Source organism: Pelmatolapia mariae, linkage group LG20 (assembly GCF_036321145.2).
Source record: "Pelmatolapia mariae isolate MD_Pm_ZW linkage group LG20, Pm_UMD_F_2, whole genome shotgun sequence".
In the NCBI taxonomy this organism is placed as follows: Eukaryota; Metazoa; Chordata; class Actinopteri; order Cichliformes; family Cichlidae; genus Pelmatolapia; species Pelmatolapia mariae.
In genome coordinates, this window is record NC_086244.1 from 34,393,686 (window position 1) to 34,410,411 (window position 16,726).

The following is a 16,726-nucleotide window of genomic DNA, read 5'->3' on the forward strand; positions in this document are numbered from 1 at the left end:
ATATTCTATTTGAATGTTTAAAAAGAAAAATATCACAGTATCTATGCTTTCACTGATCATATACCTGCATCAATGATGAACTCTCAAGGCTGAAAAGTCCTGGCCTCGGTCAGCCACGGTCCACTCACACGCACACGGCTCACACCACCAATCCCTGACTGCTTGATCATAACAGCAATTGGTCTGCTGGGAACATGACGGCCGTTCTTCTTGATGTTAATAAGGTGCTCACCAATCTCCTTGGAAACAAAGGAGATTCCTAAGACAGACAAAACAGATGTTAACAACGCTTAGTCTTGTGTATGCATGCAGCCCGGTTCAGTTGCTCCTGCTTTAACTTTTATTACTTTCCCCCTCCATCTTTTACTTAGGGGTTAATAAAGTATTTGGATTCTGATGAGTCTCATTGTTTAGCAAACTTCTCACTTATCAGACGGACACTCTCCAATGTGAGTGTTACGCAGCATCTTCAGCAGGCAGGGCTCCTCTCGCACCGAGGGTGTTGTAAGAGAGGCTGTCAGCTGGCTGAGGTCAAGCTCTCCTATGTCCAGTGGAATATCTGCAGCCGAGCCCACCTTCAGTGAAGTATGTTGGCTGGAAGGCTTTGAGGCCCATCTTTGCCACTCCAGGGTCAGAGACCTTCACCTTGTTTGGATGACAGCCTGCTCCGATATTCATCTGTGGGCACAAACACCAAAACTCAAGAGACTTTTCAGTGAGAACAAAAGGCAAACCCTGCATGCCAGAGTGAAAGTGAGAGTGTGTGTGAGTTCATACTCACTCTGAATGGACTCTCAGGGATGTTAACGTCTCCCCAGCAGACCATCACAGTGTGCTTCACAGGCTTACGTGGGGTGCAGGTGCAGGTGTATGTGCTGTTGCTATTATCCTTAACCTGGACATCCACAGAATTGACTTCACCATCCTGTGCAGAAGACAAGGGATTATAGTTCAATCAGATTTAACACACCGTATTTTTCGGACCATAAGGCGCAGGTCTGGTTTCATACATGAGGCGCACCGGACTATAAAACGCATTAAGCGAAACAAAACAGTCAGATAAGTCAAACTTTACTCAACTCTTTCTTCTTGCTTCCTCCACTTCCGTACCATTGATTCGTTAATGTTGAAATCTCTCGCAGCTGCTCTATTCTCATGTTCTACTGCGTGACTGACAGCCTTGAGTTTGAAATCCGCTTCGTAAGCATGTCTCTTAACAGGTGCCATTTTGGGGCCAGAAACGATAAATTAACAATTCACTTTAATCATGCATTAACAATTTGTTGGCTGCTTAGAACAACATTTAAAAAACAAAAAAAACATAGCTCAGAGTATAAATCCCTTTGAGGCAATAATAATTTTAGGTTACTTTACAAAAGTAAAAAGAAAAAAAAAAGGTACATTTTAAAATCCTTTGTTTATGGACAGAATTCTTCCTGTTGGACACAAGAAGCAGACTCCAAAAAAACTTTGAGACTGCAGAAGTCTGATTAGGCTGCTGTTCATGCAACTGGCTCACTGTGGTGTGATAATAGTGTACTTCCTGCAAACAGTTTGCAACAAAAAACTGAACGTCCTTCACATGATCCAAAGTGGGTCCTTCAAACAGTTCAGCACCTGGAACTGTTTGTGTACTTAATAATATACTGGTGAGCTTCTCTAAGTTACAGTAGCTTGTGTTAGTATGTGTACACAAGGACATAAACGTTCAATGATGAAAACACACAGTAGAATAAAATTGTAAGACGTCATCAGTTGATGCAGTTTAAGGACACTTGTTCTTATGTGCAGTCTCACCTGGAGCTCACGTTTCTAGTTCATGACCAAAGATTCTTCAAATAATAGTTTAAAGATGTCCATGAATGCACTGCTAACTGCTCTTCAACCTTATAAAAATCAACATGCATTTTGAATAAGAAACACTTTTACAAAACCAAAAGCTTCACTGTGTTTAGTGATTTATATGTCTAAAAAAACAAGTTCAATTTGTAACTGAGAGAGCGGCTCGGTGGCGCTGAATTATATTTCCAATAGAAACACAATTTCATATGTTGTAGTAACAACACACTGCCACAAGATGGCAGCCTAGGCCTACTTTACCATGCTGTTCCAGTAAAAAAGAAAAAGTGACAGAGCCTTGAAAGAGTGACAGAGACACTTTTTATGAACTCATCTGTAATGTGTCACCTTTTCTGTAGAATGAAGAAGTGCTTCTCTTCTTTTAAAGTAAATACAGGTTACAAAGATCCTCTAAACATGTTTCTGAAATAATCCTAAACACAATCATTAAATCAAAAATGCAAGAAACAATTTATTTAATCACTCTTCTTAACGTATTACAAAAATAAACAAAGACTTTTCTGCTGTCTCACCTCTGTCAGTGTTCATGCTGTTGCAAGAACAGGTCGGAGGTGCAGGTGGAACTTTGACTTCACTGTGGTTTGTATGTGCAGGCAGGAGTGTGACATCTCAGGACAGCAGAGGATTGTGGAGCACGGTGACTCCTGCTGCGACGCCCCCGTCTGAGTGTCCTGAGCTCTTGGTCCTCAGCAGATGGCCCACACACTCATTTATCACCTTGTCTTTACCCTGCCTGTAAGAAAGCAAAGAAAAGGCTAACATTAGAAACAGCCACCAACCAATCCCTTTTACTCCACCGCCCAAAAACCAGTGACAAACACTACAAACAAATCAACAACAAATCACTTTTATTGTCACATCACATGTGCAGGTACACTGGTACAGTACATGTGAGTGAAATTCTTGTGTGCGAGCTTCACAAGCAAGAGAGGTGTGCAAAAATACAATAACATAAGAACAAGCAAAATATAAGAATGGCTAAATCTGAGAGTAATAAATATATGTACAATATAAGAGTGTATGCATTACTGGATGTGTATAGTAAATATGTTTTTCTACGTGTGTGTCTGTGTGTGTATATATACATATTTTACAAATTAAATAGAGTAAACAATAAATAAAATATATAAAATATACAGATCATATTCAGATCATCAAACTAATTTTAATATTAGACATCTATATTAATAGAGACATCTTCATCTCTGTACTAATGTACAGACACAAACTTGTATTGCTGTTGTCTCACTCACAGGAAGAAAGCTGACTATAACTCATTCATTTAAGAAGAAACATAAAGTTTATTCCTACAAGAAAGTTACAGCCCTGTGATCAAATACGCTTTGATAAGATAAGATAGGATAAGATAAGATAAGATAAGAGGTCATCTATCTTCAATGTGGTTTTACATAAATGGGCTTCATGTTGCACCAACCTCCATAAAGTGAGGCGTCATACTAAGAATAGTTGCTTGCTCTGATTTGTCCATGTTGTGGCTGCTTTGATCATTGCCAGAGCCCAGGTACAGTTCTACAGGATGATGCACTATGTTGTGTCTTGGTGAAACTGTGCTGTTTGTGAGCACTGTGTCTCTATTCTCTCACCCAGATCCAGTCTCTGGCACAGTGAGCCCAGCCCCTGCAATACAGCCAGCTGCAGTTTGTAGGCCAGGGTGTGTGTGTAGACAGGCCCAGCCTTGGCGCTGATCGGAGCCTGCCGTGCCAGAGAGGCGCTCAGCTTGGGCAGAACCTCTTTAGAAACCCTCCTCCTCAGAAAGTCCCCACATGTTTCACCCAGCACGCACAGCACTGGCATGTAATGTACAAAACTGTAATGTACAAAAGCAGCAAGCAGTCAAAATTCAATAAAACCTTCCCGTTGTATACTCCTGGATGAATTGTAGTATTTACAAAACTCGTATATATCCAAAAGCTGATGAAACAATTTCCCAGCAGCAGCTCTGAGTGAATAAATGACTGTTTACAGACTTAACGTGTCTGTACTTGTCAGTTCATCAATGAAAACATGAATAACAAATTCAAAAATAGTCCAGCTGATGACAGGAGCTGACGAGTAGCCTAATTTACACCGACAAGTTGAATCAGCTGACACTTGTACCAAAGATCACAAAAAACTATCAGCTTCATTTATCACAAAGTCCTACTTTGTGATTCTCTGAGACAGTTTGAAAAGCAGCCTCTAAGAAGGCATCCACACGGTGACTTTTCTGTGCTGATAGAAGAAATGTTAGTTTGAAGAGTCTTCACATTACAACCCAAAAAAGTAAATAATAGAACTATTTCTGAATGAAATAAGACTGTTGTTGGGCACCATCTTTCATTCTTTCACTATTAAAAGTTTAAAAAACTAAAGACGACTTGAATAATTTTGACTCACGTAATGAAAAGAGAGGTTTGTTTTACTTACCCTGAAGGCTCTGAGGACTGCTAATGGGTCATCGGCTGTGAGTCTCTGCAGGAGTGCTGGCCAGCAGCGATGAGCCATAGGCAGCAGTTCATTTTCCCTCTCACTCAGCACCTGAACGCACAACTCCAGCACGTCCAGTACCTAAAGACAAAGACGCACAACACACAATTATCTCTGTTTTGATCCTGATTATATGTGAGCTGAAACTAATTACTGAGGTCTTCATTGAGAGCCCAAACTCCTGAGCAGGCACGACTTCAGCACAGACGTGACTTATTTCTGTTTCACTCCTGGACCAGACTGAATGTTTTTCCTTGATGAGCATTACACCACTGAACAGTCATCCACACAGTTCTGACAGGATGAATTGTACCAACGCTGGCGGTCCTACCTTCACAAGAATGATTATTTTTGTTATTAGTCCAACAGTTGACTCTACATAAAACTACTGATACAGTACCTTGAGTCGGAGCCTGAGGCTGGGATCAGACAGCAGATGAATGCAGCGCTCCATAACATACTTAGTGATGCTGAGGTGGGAGGGAAGCTCTGCTTTCACATCAGGACTACCAATATCTTCCACATCCTCACACTCAGTGGGAGGGACCTCTGCAATGGCAGCACATGTACAGTTAGACCGCCAGTTTAGCAGTGAGGTTCAGATTTCTATGACTCTTAATTACAATGATCCATCTCCTCTACACTCTGAATCTAATATAACCACCACTACAACCTATAGCTTATATTCCACTGGCCCTTAGACAGACCTATTACCTCTGTCTTCGGTGTCATCGTCCTCTATTCCAATGCCCTCTGCCACTTCTTTCTGTTTGCGGTAATTCAGCAGGAATTGGCGAATGCTGAGGTCTTCCTGGTCACTGGAGCTTTTCCTGGAGCTGGCAGACGTACTGGTCCTGCTACAAGTGGAAGGAAACCACCTGACTAAAGGAAAAACAAGACAAGAATATGAGCATAGGTTTGGTTACAATAAAATAAGTCAGTTGATCAAAATCAGTGTGACACAGACGCTGATGAAAAGAGCCCATCAGTAACATTTAATTCATACATTTTTACTGCGAGGGCTTGTAAAACTTCTGTATGAATATTATTATGAATATTAATTCTACAACAGAAAACGACTCAGCAATTAAACCATCACGATGTATTAAATGTTTCCAAAGATACTGACAATTTCATAACGAGCAAATTATACATCCTGAAGTGTACTCCTTGATAGAAACTTTGAAAGGCACTGCAGAAAACAAAGTTAAGCAACATAAAAAAAATGTGGCAGAGCATGCAATGAGTCACATTTTCTTCCTTGTCCTCTTTGACTCCCAGTATACGTGAGACTCAAGCTGACATCACTGTTGAAATCTTACCCAGTGCCTTCATGAGCGCGTGCAGCGCGGAGCAGAAAAGAGCAGCTGTGCGCTCGTAGCTGAGATCCAGATCCTGAACGATGTCCCCGACCAGCAGGCTGCAGTCAGAGTGAGTCAACAGAACTGTCAACACCGGTGGAGCCTGGCCAACAAAACAGAATTATAATGAAATACAGTACAAGCTCAGGGCAGCACAGGCTTAAGCAGATCAAGGAGGAAATCGGGTAAACCCTCCAACAGTTATTTCTGTGTCCATTTTGGGTTAAAAACAAAAACACGTCATAACAACCTGTGGATGCTGGCTGAGTCTCTGAAGGTTGAGTGATATGTCATTAAGCAGGTAGTCAGAGTTCTCATTGATCAGTTCCTTCAGGGAAGCGTATCCACAGACCTTATTGATGTTCCATATGGAGCTCAGCGCCGCCTGGCTGACCAGCAGCGTCTCCTCACCAGCTTTCTCCAGGACAGGATACAGCGAGGTCGTCAACAAGGGACGGAAATCGCGGCCCAGAGCCTGAGCACAGCAGGCGAAGGCCTCGAGTTGGATGCACAGCTGACAGATGTTGCTGTTGAGCTGGTGGATCGTGGATGCAGATGTTGATGATGAAAGAAAGTTCTCCCACTTAAAAAGATGAGAGAGGCCTGTAATTTTCATCATAGGTGTACCTCTAACTTGTCTGAGTTTTAAAGAATTGATTTGCAAATTATGGTGGAAAATAAGTATTTGGTCACCTCATTTTTTGCCCCACTGTAAGTGTAAACTTCTTTATACTCCTTTTCGACTATGTAAACTGTGTGATATACTAAGATATTTGTGGCAACTCGATGTGCTTTGTCCACTTTTATTATCGCATTGCTCTGTTAACCAAAGAGAATACCCCAGTTCATTGTATGTTTGACTATAATTTACAAAAAACTAAAACATGATTTCACATCCTTTCTACAATAACTGTCATCTGAGCCCACAAACTCAACAGGACAGTGCTTACTCAAGTCATGGATCAAGTGACCTAAAGGGCCAACTAAAAGTTGTATAAACAACCAAGGAAGTGAGTCCTACCTGGCCACTGGACAACATTCAGTGACAGTGCACTTGCTGGCATCTCGGGTGGGCAGAGCCCTGATTCAGTAGGGTGAATAAGGGATCTCGTCTCCTCCGTACTTAATGAGTGTGGCGTATCTGTCAGTCATGTCTGGCACATAAGACACCAGGTAGGTCCCATCATGGTTGTCACAGATATTTGCTTCTTGGGCTTCCCGTCTGGGTCCTTCAGGAGAAAACAAAAACTGTTACCTAAATATCAGCGCTTTGATTACATTATTGTGTGGTCCACGTTCATGCACTCACAGTGATCTGCACTGCCAGCAGTCCCTCACCTGCATCTTTGGCATCAATGTTGAACTTCACTGGCAGAGAGGTGGGCACTCCAGTGGTTTTAAGGCCGGATCCACTTGCACGCACCTTGCTGGCATCATGGGTGGGCAGCACCTTCACCTTGTAAGGGTGGACAAAAGGGAAGAGAAGAACAACAGTCTCACAAATGAAAGGAGCCTCATTTACAAAACCGAGTAAACCACACAAAGAGCTTTCCATTTTTAAAGCTGGCCAGAGTGCAACACTGTAACATGTAACACCTAGAAGGTTCAGATGGTTGCAGTACTTTGCTCATTTGGATCAAAAGTTTGGGGGAAAATCTTTAATTAAATCAAGTGATTGTAATGCTGTTGCTTCCGTTGTGTAGTTAACCATCTATCATTTTAGATGTTTCATAAGCAGCCTGATGAAATTAGCTGTGTCGTTAGCCGACTTCAGCCATCCAAACAGATGACCATCTAAGGTGAATTATGCAGATCACTAGCACAGTACGCAGATTACCACTTCTTATTCCAGCCAGACTTGTTGTTACTTCATTCTAATCATGCAGTAACAACAAAGATTTATTCCTACTGGCTTTTTAAAATGTGGTTCTTCTATTCTAGAAAAACAAAAACATGTTATCACAGGGTTTTGTTTTTTTCAATGACATTTGTGTTGGCTGTGTCAGTCGCAGGCAAACATTTATCATAATGGTTAGATATTAGGAAATAGCTTCAAATTAGTGCATATTTAACTTGTTACGTTGCCTGCATGGGATCTCCTCATGAGCATATGACTGTACCCTGGATGATGATATGTGAGGAGCTTAAACTTGATTCGCTAACAGAAACTAATTTAGCTAGCTTAGCGCACATGTCTTGTGGCAAGATATATGCAACTAAATGCTTTAAGTCATTGGCTGTTCTGCCAAATTGCCACCAACCTGCAACTTTGTGAGCTGACTGTTTCGGGATTTTTGTGTTTTAGACAACAAAAATAAAAGAAAAAGATCTACAGATTCAGCCTTTTCCTTACCTGTGGTAGTCGCGTAGAATGACGTCACTGACACTGGTTTAATACGAAAACAAACTTTCTCAAACAAAAAAAAAAAAAAGAAAAAAAAAAGAAGAAGAAGTGAGTCGGCGTGTCATCTTTACCGAGCACCATACATGTTTTGCCTTACATTAAAATTATTATTTTTCTTTTTCAAAAATAATTCGTATTCAGAGAAGTCAAATATATCAAATTTGCACGAATTACACGGCCGCCAGGTGGCGCAGAGCACTTGCCGGCCCCTGGCAGGTTGAAGCACAGACAGTCGATGGTTCAATTCTCACTCATTCCGAATCCTGTCTGTAGCTTCGGTCTGCTAGGGGGATTCCTGGCCTGCGCAGGGAATCCCGATCTCTTTTTCTTTCTTTTTTCTTTTTTGGGGTGTTGGGGCCTTTATTTAGAAAGCTGGGACTATCTCCGTTGTCATGGCTACCAAGAACAACGCCAGCTTGGGGGAGAGCGGAGAGCCGATAAGCACAGACTCATTCATCCTTTCTCCACTTTCTTTTCACAGCTGCTGCTGCTGCTGCTGCTGCGGGAAACGCTGGGACTTGTGTGGCTATGCAGTTTTTGTGTTGTTGGGAGCTTTTAAGGACCAGCCTTGAATTTTACACATTTGATAAGTGAAGACTGGATGTTTAGTGACGAGAGCTGGGATAATCTGGACAGAATCTGCAGCCTGCACCTCCAAATCAGAAATGGCTTTAGATCTGACGCTAGCAGACAGGCATGCATGTCTCAGGGTGATTACACACTAACACATTGTGATTAATCACACACATTTGTATACATTTTATTCAGATTAAAAAAAAAACACACTATACAAAATGTGTTTTTGTGACAGGCTGCTAGTAACAAAGTGCTTAAAGATTTAAAATTGGTTCTTTCCCAAGTTTTCTGTTATGTGCACACACATTCCTTGACTTAGGTGCTTTTTAATTCTCCAATAATGGTCAGTGCAAAGTGTTTGCACAAACAAACAAAAAACATTACTCAGAAAATGGCCAGGTACAAGAACTGGACTAAAAAGGAGTGGAAAAACCAGATAATGTCCAAAGAAATACTTCAGCGTGTGGCTCACGACTTTTGCACAGTACTGTAAATGTTATTAATAATGAAAGATGTCAAAATGTAGCTTTCTCATTTTTAAAAAATTCCCATACACATTATTCTTTTCTTCTAGTGAAGGTGCCTCCTCCTTCTGACCTTAGGGTAACTAATTTCTCAGACAGTGACTGGGAAGCTGCAGCTGATGATGATGTTTCTTACCTCACTAAGTGGAGGCAACCTGAGACAGGTGGGGAAGAACTATTGGATTGTTGGAGTACATATTGTGAAGTAAAAATACAATATGTCAATAAACTGTTGTCCTGTGTCTTAAGGAGTATCAGATATCACTGTCTGCACTCTATGGAGATGGAGCTCAGAGTGAAGCTGTGGCCATACGCTACAGCACCTGTGAGTCACACATTTTCTGATCCTGAACGTTTCTCAAACTCAGGAGGGGAGAGCCTGAAACCATTTACCTAAGTCGCATTAGCAGCAGTGTTCAGCCTAAAAAATACACAAGTTAAAAGTCATGCATTTGAGTCATGCATCCATATTATTTGTTTATTTATTAAATTATTTTCGAGACACTGTTAGTTGTTAGAAGCCAGTGTTTTAATGATAGGACATATATGACAGTAATGAGACAACCTAAGATATCCAAGATTACCACAAAAAAACACAAATAGAATCACAGAAAGCTTGTTTCTCTCCCGTTAGTCTATCGGCCCAGTTACCTTTTACTTTTCTGTGGTCAGTAGCCCTTCATGTCATATTCTGTCTCTATGTACAATATAGCATTACTAATACAATAACCTGTACGTAAATGAACTTCATTGTGTAACTGATGGCAGTTCTCAAAGCACTAGTCACTTAAAGGTTCAATTTCACATCTAAATTCTCATCTTTGAATAACTAGAACTCTGAGCTATGAAATAAATGTAGTGAGGTTAAACTATCAGATCAAAGTATCAAATTCTCTGTTATACTTTACATTTATTGTCTAAAAAACACTTTGCTCTGCTGCTGAAATAATTTCCTTCTATAAAGGAACAAAGTGAGTGTTAAACATAGAAGCTCTGCAACTGCCTGTTTAATGTCACCCATGATTTCTCAAAAAAAAATTACGTAAAAAAATCTCGACTCACCAATTTAACAGTGACACTTTTCTGTTTTACATAAAAAAGAATTAGACAAACTTGCCCAACATGTCAGTCATGCTCGGATTAAATCAGGGAGTCTGTGTCATGGTGACTGCAGTGACCACACACCTCTGTCTGTCCTTTACACTTCTGTGAAACACTTCCAAGCTGTGTTGTCTGTGTCTCAACACCACCATAGCTCAGACCCTCCTCTGTGATTTTGATGAGTCTTATCACTCTAAACGACATCATGAATCAAGCTGAGAGAGAAAGTCTCCAATTCACCTCATAACCTTCTTCAGTTGATCAGCTAGTGGAGAAAGAAAAAGAAGAAGAAACAAATAATAAACAAAATGTAAGAAACTCCAAATACGAGTGTGAGTATTAAAACTGACTTACGTAATGTGTGCTTCTCTCCTCGGCTCCAGTAGTGAGGCTGTGTTTGAAACCGCTTTTCTCCTCGCTCAGGGACTCACAAGCTTCTGACACTTCCTTCAGCATTTCCAACTCCTGAGAAGAGCACAGACCAGAGGACAACATGTCACTGTTTTTGTCCTACGAGAAGTGTCAGTTTATTAGTTACACTGACCTGATATCAGTAATGGAAAGAATCCTCACTCAAAAAGGTTCAGATTTTCAGCTTGTGTTAAAGATGTCAGAACATTTTGATGGATAGATTCAACAGCTCTGTGAAACACTTCCAAGGTATTTGCTAATTACTGCTTCCAAATACATAAAATAGAATTTCACATACAACGACCTTTGATAAGCCATTAGTATAACCAACTGCACTGCTGCACCAAACCCAGGACCTGAAGAGGTTCAGATCAGTGAGTAAAATGAGATGAAATGAACTGAAGCCTAGAACACAGAAGTTGGCTGTATAGCTGCCTGTGTCTGCACACCCAGAAAGAGTAATAAGAGTAATATTAAAACTAAGTGGCTGCCGCCGGCTGGGGCATGCTATGAATTGTGGGATATGGTGGGTCACGATGGATATACCCGACGCATCCTTCAAATCTGGGGAAAAGGAGGACGCATTTGTCGGCTGCATTTAGAGGAGTCTACGAATTTGGACAGCCTTCGTTGCATCGCTGTGACGTAATCGGCCTACAAATGTGGCCTCAGGAGGATGCAGCCTCTGAATTTGGACACCCCCATAGTTTATGTTTACTTATATAAACACTGAGTTGAATTAACAGAGAATTGAATAATCAAACCTTTTACTTTGTTAAGTCTCTCAGAAAATTCTGTCTTTTGAACAAATTGTTTTAGTTAACGACCTCGGGTGAAACCAACTCTGATCAGCTGCACAGAAAAGATCAAAATAAACAAACAGACTCTTCAAATCATAAATGTCTAAGTCAAATTTATTTTTATAGCACATTTAACAGATCAACCAATGTGCTGTACAATTAAGATGATTAAAAGAAATAAAACCATAGGGCGATATGTGACATGAAATAATCAACTTAAAGACATCAACTATGAACATTATTAATATCTCTGAACAGATTTTATTTTTATATTTTGATTTCAGTGCTCCATGTCATCCAGGATTAACTGGAGCAGGTGAGGCATGCTGATGGAGGGGGCATCCAGGCACAAAGATATTAGGTCCAACCCCTTCAGCTGGATCCGGTTCCTAAAGATCCTGTGCTTCCTCCTGGCACCTTTCTTCCTATTGCATAGGAGGACTTCTGAAATCCAGGCTGCAATGTAGAAAGCCCTTTGACCTTTGGGCTCTTTGGTGAGCAGCTTCTGCTTCGCAAAGAGCTTCTCAAGGAAGACTTGGATAAATGCTGGTGAGCTGACCATCTTAAGCAGGGGCAGCCAAAAGCGCAGAAACGTTTTTGGCAATCTGGGCTCAGTGAGACTGGCACAGTATGAGGTGTCACAGCCAAATTCTTCCAGCTGCCCAACTGTAGGAACCAGAAATCCATCCCCCAGCAGCACATCAATCAACTGATTCCTGGACTGCAAGGCAGACTTTTTGATTCTTTTTAACATGCCACCTTCCTGCCGCTTGAGGTCAGTCTCCTTATACTTGGCCCAGTGCTCTTCTTTGAGCCACTCCAGCGCCGCCTCACATCCCTGTCGCAACGACTTCAGGGATGGAGGAGTCTTCCAGTGAGTGGCCCTGTGCCTCAGATGTACCAACCACACTGGGATCTTTAGCTTTTTAGCCCCGATCCTCATCATCCGGGGCTGTCACAGTCTGGCAGAGGCAGACTGTATGTATAGTGAAGAGCGGACCCAAAATGCAGACACGAAGGAACTTGGACCAAAACTTGACTATCAACAAAAAGCGAGCAGATTAATATGGCTGATAAAAAGCTAAAAAACAAAAAGGCAGATGCACACAAGAAAGAACCTAACTAGAACTAAACTGGGAAAACTAAATGCTAAACACAAAAAGGTAAAGAACAAAACCTTGAACATTGCAAAAAACCTAATCATGGAAAATCCTGGAAACATGACGTTGAACAACAGACAAGGGTGATTAGGGGAAGTGGAAACACATGGGGAAACAGCTGACACTGGTCTGACATAAGGAGACAAAGGAAGCAAAGCTGACTACACTAACATAGGACACAGACCTTCAAAATAAAACAGAAAACATGAGATGCAGACAAGACAATATAAACTTGACAACATAAGACACGCAGCATGAAACACAAAGGGCAATAGGAGACTAAAACACAGGGGTAGAAGACACAAGGGGAATCTAAATAAACAAATAAGCTTAGATAACCTAATGAACTTAAAAATAAACCATAAACATCAAAATAAACTAAAACTCAAAACGCTGGGTCAACAGACCCAGGAACGCGACAGGGGCTTCCTCTTCTTTTTGCCCTCGGAGATGAGGCTAACAAACCTCACCAAGGCCATCCCGTACATTAGCGCCAGCTCTTCGTCATTTAGCGGTCCAGACCGGTCACGCACCTGGCAGCGAACCAGAGCCTCTGTGCAGTCAATGGCCACAGAACTAGAGATATTGGGACACCTGTCCCTCCAAGCCGATATCCTCTGTAAGGCTAACCTTTGCAGAGAGGAGTCCCTGGAGAACAAGTTGTGGCGAACCTGATCCCACTCTGTTTTGTTCAGCCAGGCAGCCATTTTACAGAGGACTTACTCAGCGCACACACAGATAATATATTACAAATCATAACGGTCACGCCTTCGATTTCTTACCGTTACTTTTCGTACAGCATCCAGGAAATGACGTAGACTGTTTCTACTGCTTCATTTGCATTTTACATTCACTCTGTGGGCACATCTCAGCTAAAATCTCATATAAACCATTTCTACAACCACCAAACACAACGAAAAGAAGCCATGATTAAAAGAGCTGTTACGTAAATGCACACAAGTCCACTAAACAAACAAAACTGAACCACAAGCTATCTTCCAGAGCTATCACCGATACCAAACACCAAGTTTCACCGCACTCTGACTAAAATTCAGTGAAAGAGCCGCAAAAGAAGACTGAAGAAGAAAAGGAGAAATGAAGAAGAAATGATCCTGGTGAAATATACAGTGTACAAACAAGCTGCAAGTGAGCAGCAGCAATTAAAAACATTGATATGTTAATTAAACAGGTGATGAGTCAGATAACCATGTTAAACTGTATTATAGTCTGACAGCTGCTGGTAAGAATGACTGAATTGGTAGCGCTCCTTCCTACACTGTGGGTGTAAAAGTCTTCTGCTGAACGAGCTGCTCAGTGCTCGTACAGTCTCATGCAGGGGGTGGGAGGGGCTGTCCATGATGGATGTTAGCTTATCTGCTCAATGAACTTCAGCAGACAGTCCAGGACAGAGCTGGGCCTCTTGACCAGTTTGTTAAGTTTCCCCCAGTCCCTCTCTGCCATTCCACCACTGCAGCAGACCACAGCATAAAAGACAGCAGACGCCACCACAGTGTTGTAGAACGTCCTTAGAAGAGTCCTGTTCACACCAAAGGATCTCAGCCGCTGTAGGAGGATATCGACAGCCTAACAACCTGCAGAAGAGACTATATCAACTTTTGTGTGGATAACACTGTACCGACCAGGAAAATTTATCATATTGGTAAATAAAAAAGTGGTATGGTGCCATCTCTAGTATCTATGCTTTCACTGAGCATTTACCTGCATCACGATGAACTCTGCAGGCTGAAAGGTCCTGTCCTCGGTCAGCCCCGGTCCACTCACGCACACGGCTCACATCACCAATCCCTGACTGCTTGATCATAACAGCAATTGGGCTGCTGGGAACATGACGGCCGTTCTTCTTGATGTTAACAAGGTGCTCACCAATCTCCTTGGAAACAAAGGAGATTCCTAAGACAGACAGACAAAACAGATGAGGGTTAACGCTTATTCTTGTGTGTATGCAGCCTGTTTCAGTTGCTCCTGATTCTTTCTCCATGGTTTAACTTTTATTACTTTTCCCCCTCTGTCTTTTACTCAGTGATTAATAAAGTATTTGGATTCTGATGAGTCTCATTGTTTAGCAAACTTCTCACTTATCAGACGGACACTCACCAATGTGAGCGTTACGCAGCATCTTCAGCAGGCAGGGCTCCTCTCGCACCGAGGGTGTTGTAAGAGAGGCTGTCAGCTGGCTGAGGTCAAGCTCTCCTATGTCCAGTGGAATATCTGCAGCTGAGCCTTCAGATGGTACATCCTTATGGAATCGTCACCTAGAGATCCAGCAGTGATTCCTAGGGCACACTAATGGCATAAATGCACCTTTTCTATCATATTGTGGTGGGCTGTGGTTTGTGGCTGAGCTGCAGGAGAGGGGAGAAGCAGGTGGTTTGGGGCATCTGATCAGAATGTTTCCAGGTATGTAGTCTTGGAACATCTCCAGATCCAGCAGGAAATGAATTACTTTACTGTAGTGTTTGGGCTGCCATCTTAGAGGCTGCATGGATGGTCTACACTGATGTTAGCAGTAATCCTAGCAGACAAGGGGCTGCCTGGGGTGTGTTTGTCATTGTATTTAACAAGGATGCTGCAGTCTCATGGCAGCACTGGAAGGTAAGACACAGTGCAGGTTCCGCCATGGTTGTCCACACAGTCCAGCCTTGGATGGACCCTTAATGGCCAGAGACAAAAGACAAACCACCTACAAAGATGTGATATGAACAGACAGTGTCCCGTGTGTTGAAAATCTGAGGAAGCAAGTAAGTTATAGCATTCCACAGCACACAATGTGTGTTTGGCCATGTGACTGTTACCTACCTTCTCCAGCCTCTTTGGTGTTAACAGTAAAGACAGCTGGCTTGTTGACCGTCCCGTGGATAAGGCCAGGGCCATAGGCACATGTAATCCACGTAGAACTGCAAGGGACTTCCTGTTGACAGACAGAAAAAGAGTGGTTAGTGACTTCCTTCCAAACTATTTTCTCCATGCACTTTATTCCCACACATTACTCCTAAACATATGCAGATACCCGGGATGTGCATGGATCCATCTCATGCAGACCGGCCTCTGTGGGAGCATATTCGACAGCAACTGTGCCGTCGTTGTTGTCTGTGATGTCAAGCTTAGCAACTTTGCCTGATGCCATTCAGATCTCACCTAAAGCAGAGGACAAAAACAATGACACACACACACACACACACACACACACACACACACACACACACACACACACACACACACACACACATCATTATGATCAAACTATCTGTTTATTAAGTAGACTTGTTACCTGTGATCTCTCCTTTCTGGATGGTGAATGGAATCACCAGGTCAAATGGTCTCAGACTTGCCACATCCAGCCAGTTCATTCCCATCGGTCGGTCTGTTGCCTGAGAGACACACAAGTGCACACGTCCGATCACAGGTTGTTAAGAGATTGTGGCAACAGTTCTGGTTACAGTGACAACATGTCACAAACTAAATTAACACAGGAAATTAACACAAGACCTGTAACATCAGAAGATTGTGGCTTCTTAACATTATGCAGCTCTGCTGAACTGTCCATGTGTTTCAGGCATCCCGTTTTTGACATGGAGAGAAATAAGAGAATGCACCCTCTCAGTGATGAAACACAATGAGAGACAGCAGACAATGATGTCTGATGAAAAGGGACAACAGGGAGAAGCTGAACAAAAGCTGAAGCTGAGAAGGCAGAGAGACTGGAGGCTGAGGTTTTAGATACCCAGGGCTGTTGGGGCATTTGGCTCTGTTGCATGAGCCGGTCTGATGGAGCTCCTTCCAGTGCTTGGAGGGTGTAGGCAGGGATGATGGAGGGAATTGAGAGAGTGAAAAAGATAAGGCATTGGAGCGGATTAAAACGGCGTCAAAGTGATTTAGCGAAACAGTGCAGCCATCAGGACCAATCACAAAGCCTCTGTAGGGGAATGGATCTTTGCTCCAGGGGACTCGTAAATCCTGTAACCAGTTGAAGCACACCTCAGCAGTTCCTGTACCGAGGACCAATGTAAATACAAGTCAAACA

General features: G+C 42.3%; 1 protein-coding gene, 1 long non-coding RNA gene and 1 pseudogene across 4 annotated transcripts; all 3 read right to left on the reverse strand.

Moving 5' to 3' along the window:
* Window positions 1–83: 83 nt before the first annotated feature.
* On the reverse strand, window positions 84–16,266 carry LOC134619294 (filamin-A-like; annotated as a pseudogene).
* LOC134618150 (uncharacterized) lies at window positions 4,289–10,851 on the reverse strand. 3 transcript variants are annotated; one of them, XR_010091803.1, is made up of 4 exons: window positions 10,668–10,851; window positions 10,398–10,578; window positions 4,748–4,896; window positions 4,289–4,428 (listed from the first exon to the last, which is right to left on the reverse strand). It is a non-coding gene; the product is annotated as an uncharacterized LOC134618150 (long non-coding RNA). The 3 variants fall into 3 exon arrangements; XR_010091804.1 differs by lacking the exon at window positions 4,748–4,896 and having other exon boundaries at window positions 10,668–10,843; XR_010091805.1 differs by lacking the exons at window positions 4,289–4,428; window positions 4,748–4,896 and adding an exon at window positions 8,299–8,321 and having other exon boundaries at window positions 10,668–10,844.
* LOC135932250 (ribosomal biogenesis protein LAS1L-like) lies at window positions 11,719–12,467 on the reverse strand. Its single transcript, XM_065469625.1, has one exon. The coding sequence runs from the start codon at window positions 12,465–12,467 to the stop codon at window positions 11,805–11,807; it is 663 nt and encodes a 220-aa protein (XP_065325697.1). The 3' UTR covers window positions 11,719–11,804.
* Window positions 16,267–16,726: the final 460 nt, after the last annotated feature.

Bases quoted from the DNA above. Each gene is read 5' to 3' on its own strand.
- LOC135932250 (XM_065469625.1), bottom strand. From the start codon at position 12,467: ATGAGGATCGGGGCTAAAAAGCTAAAGATCCCAGTGTGGTTGGTACAT.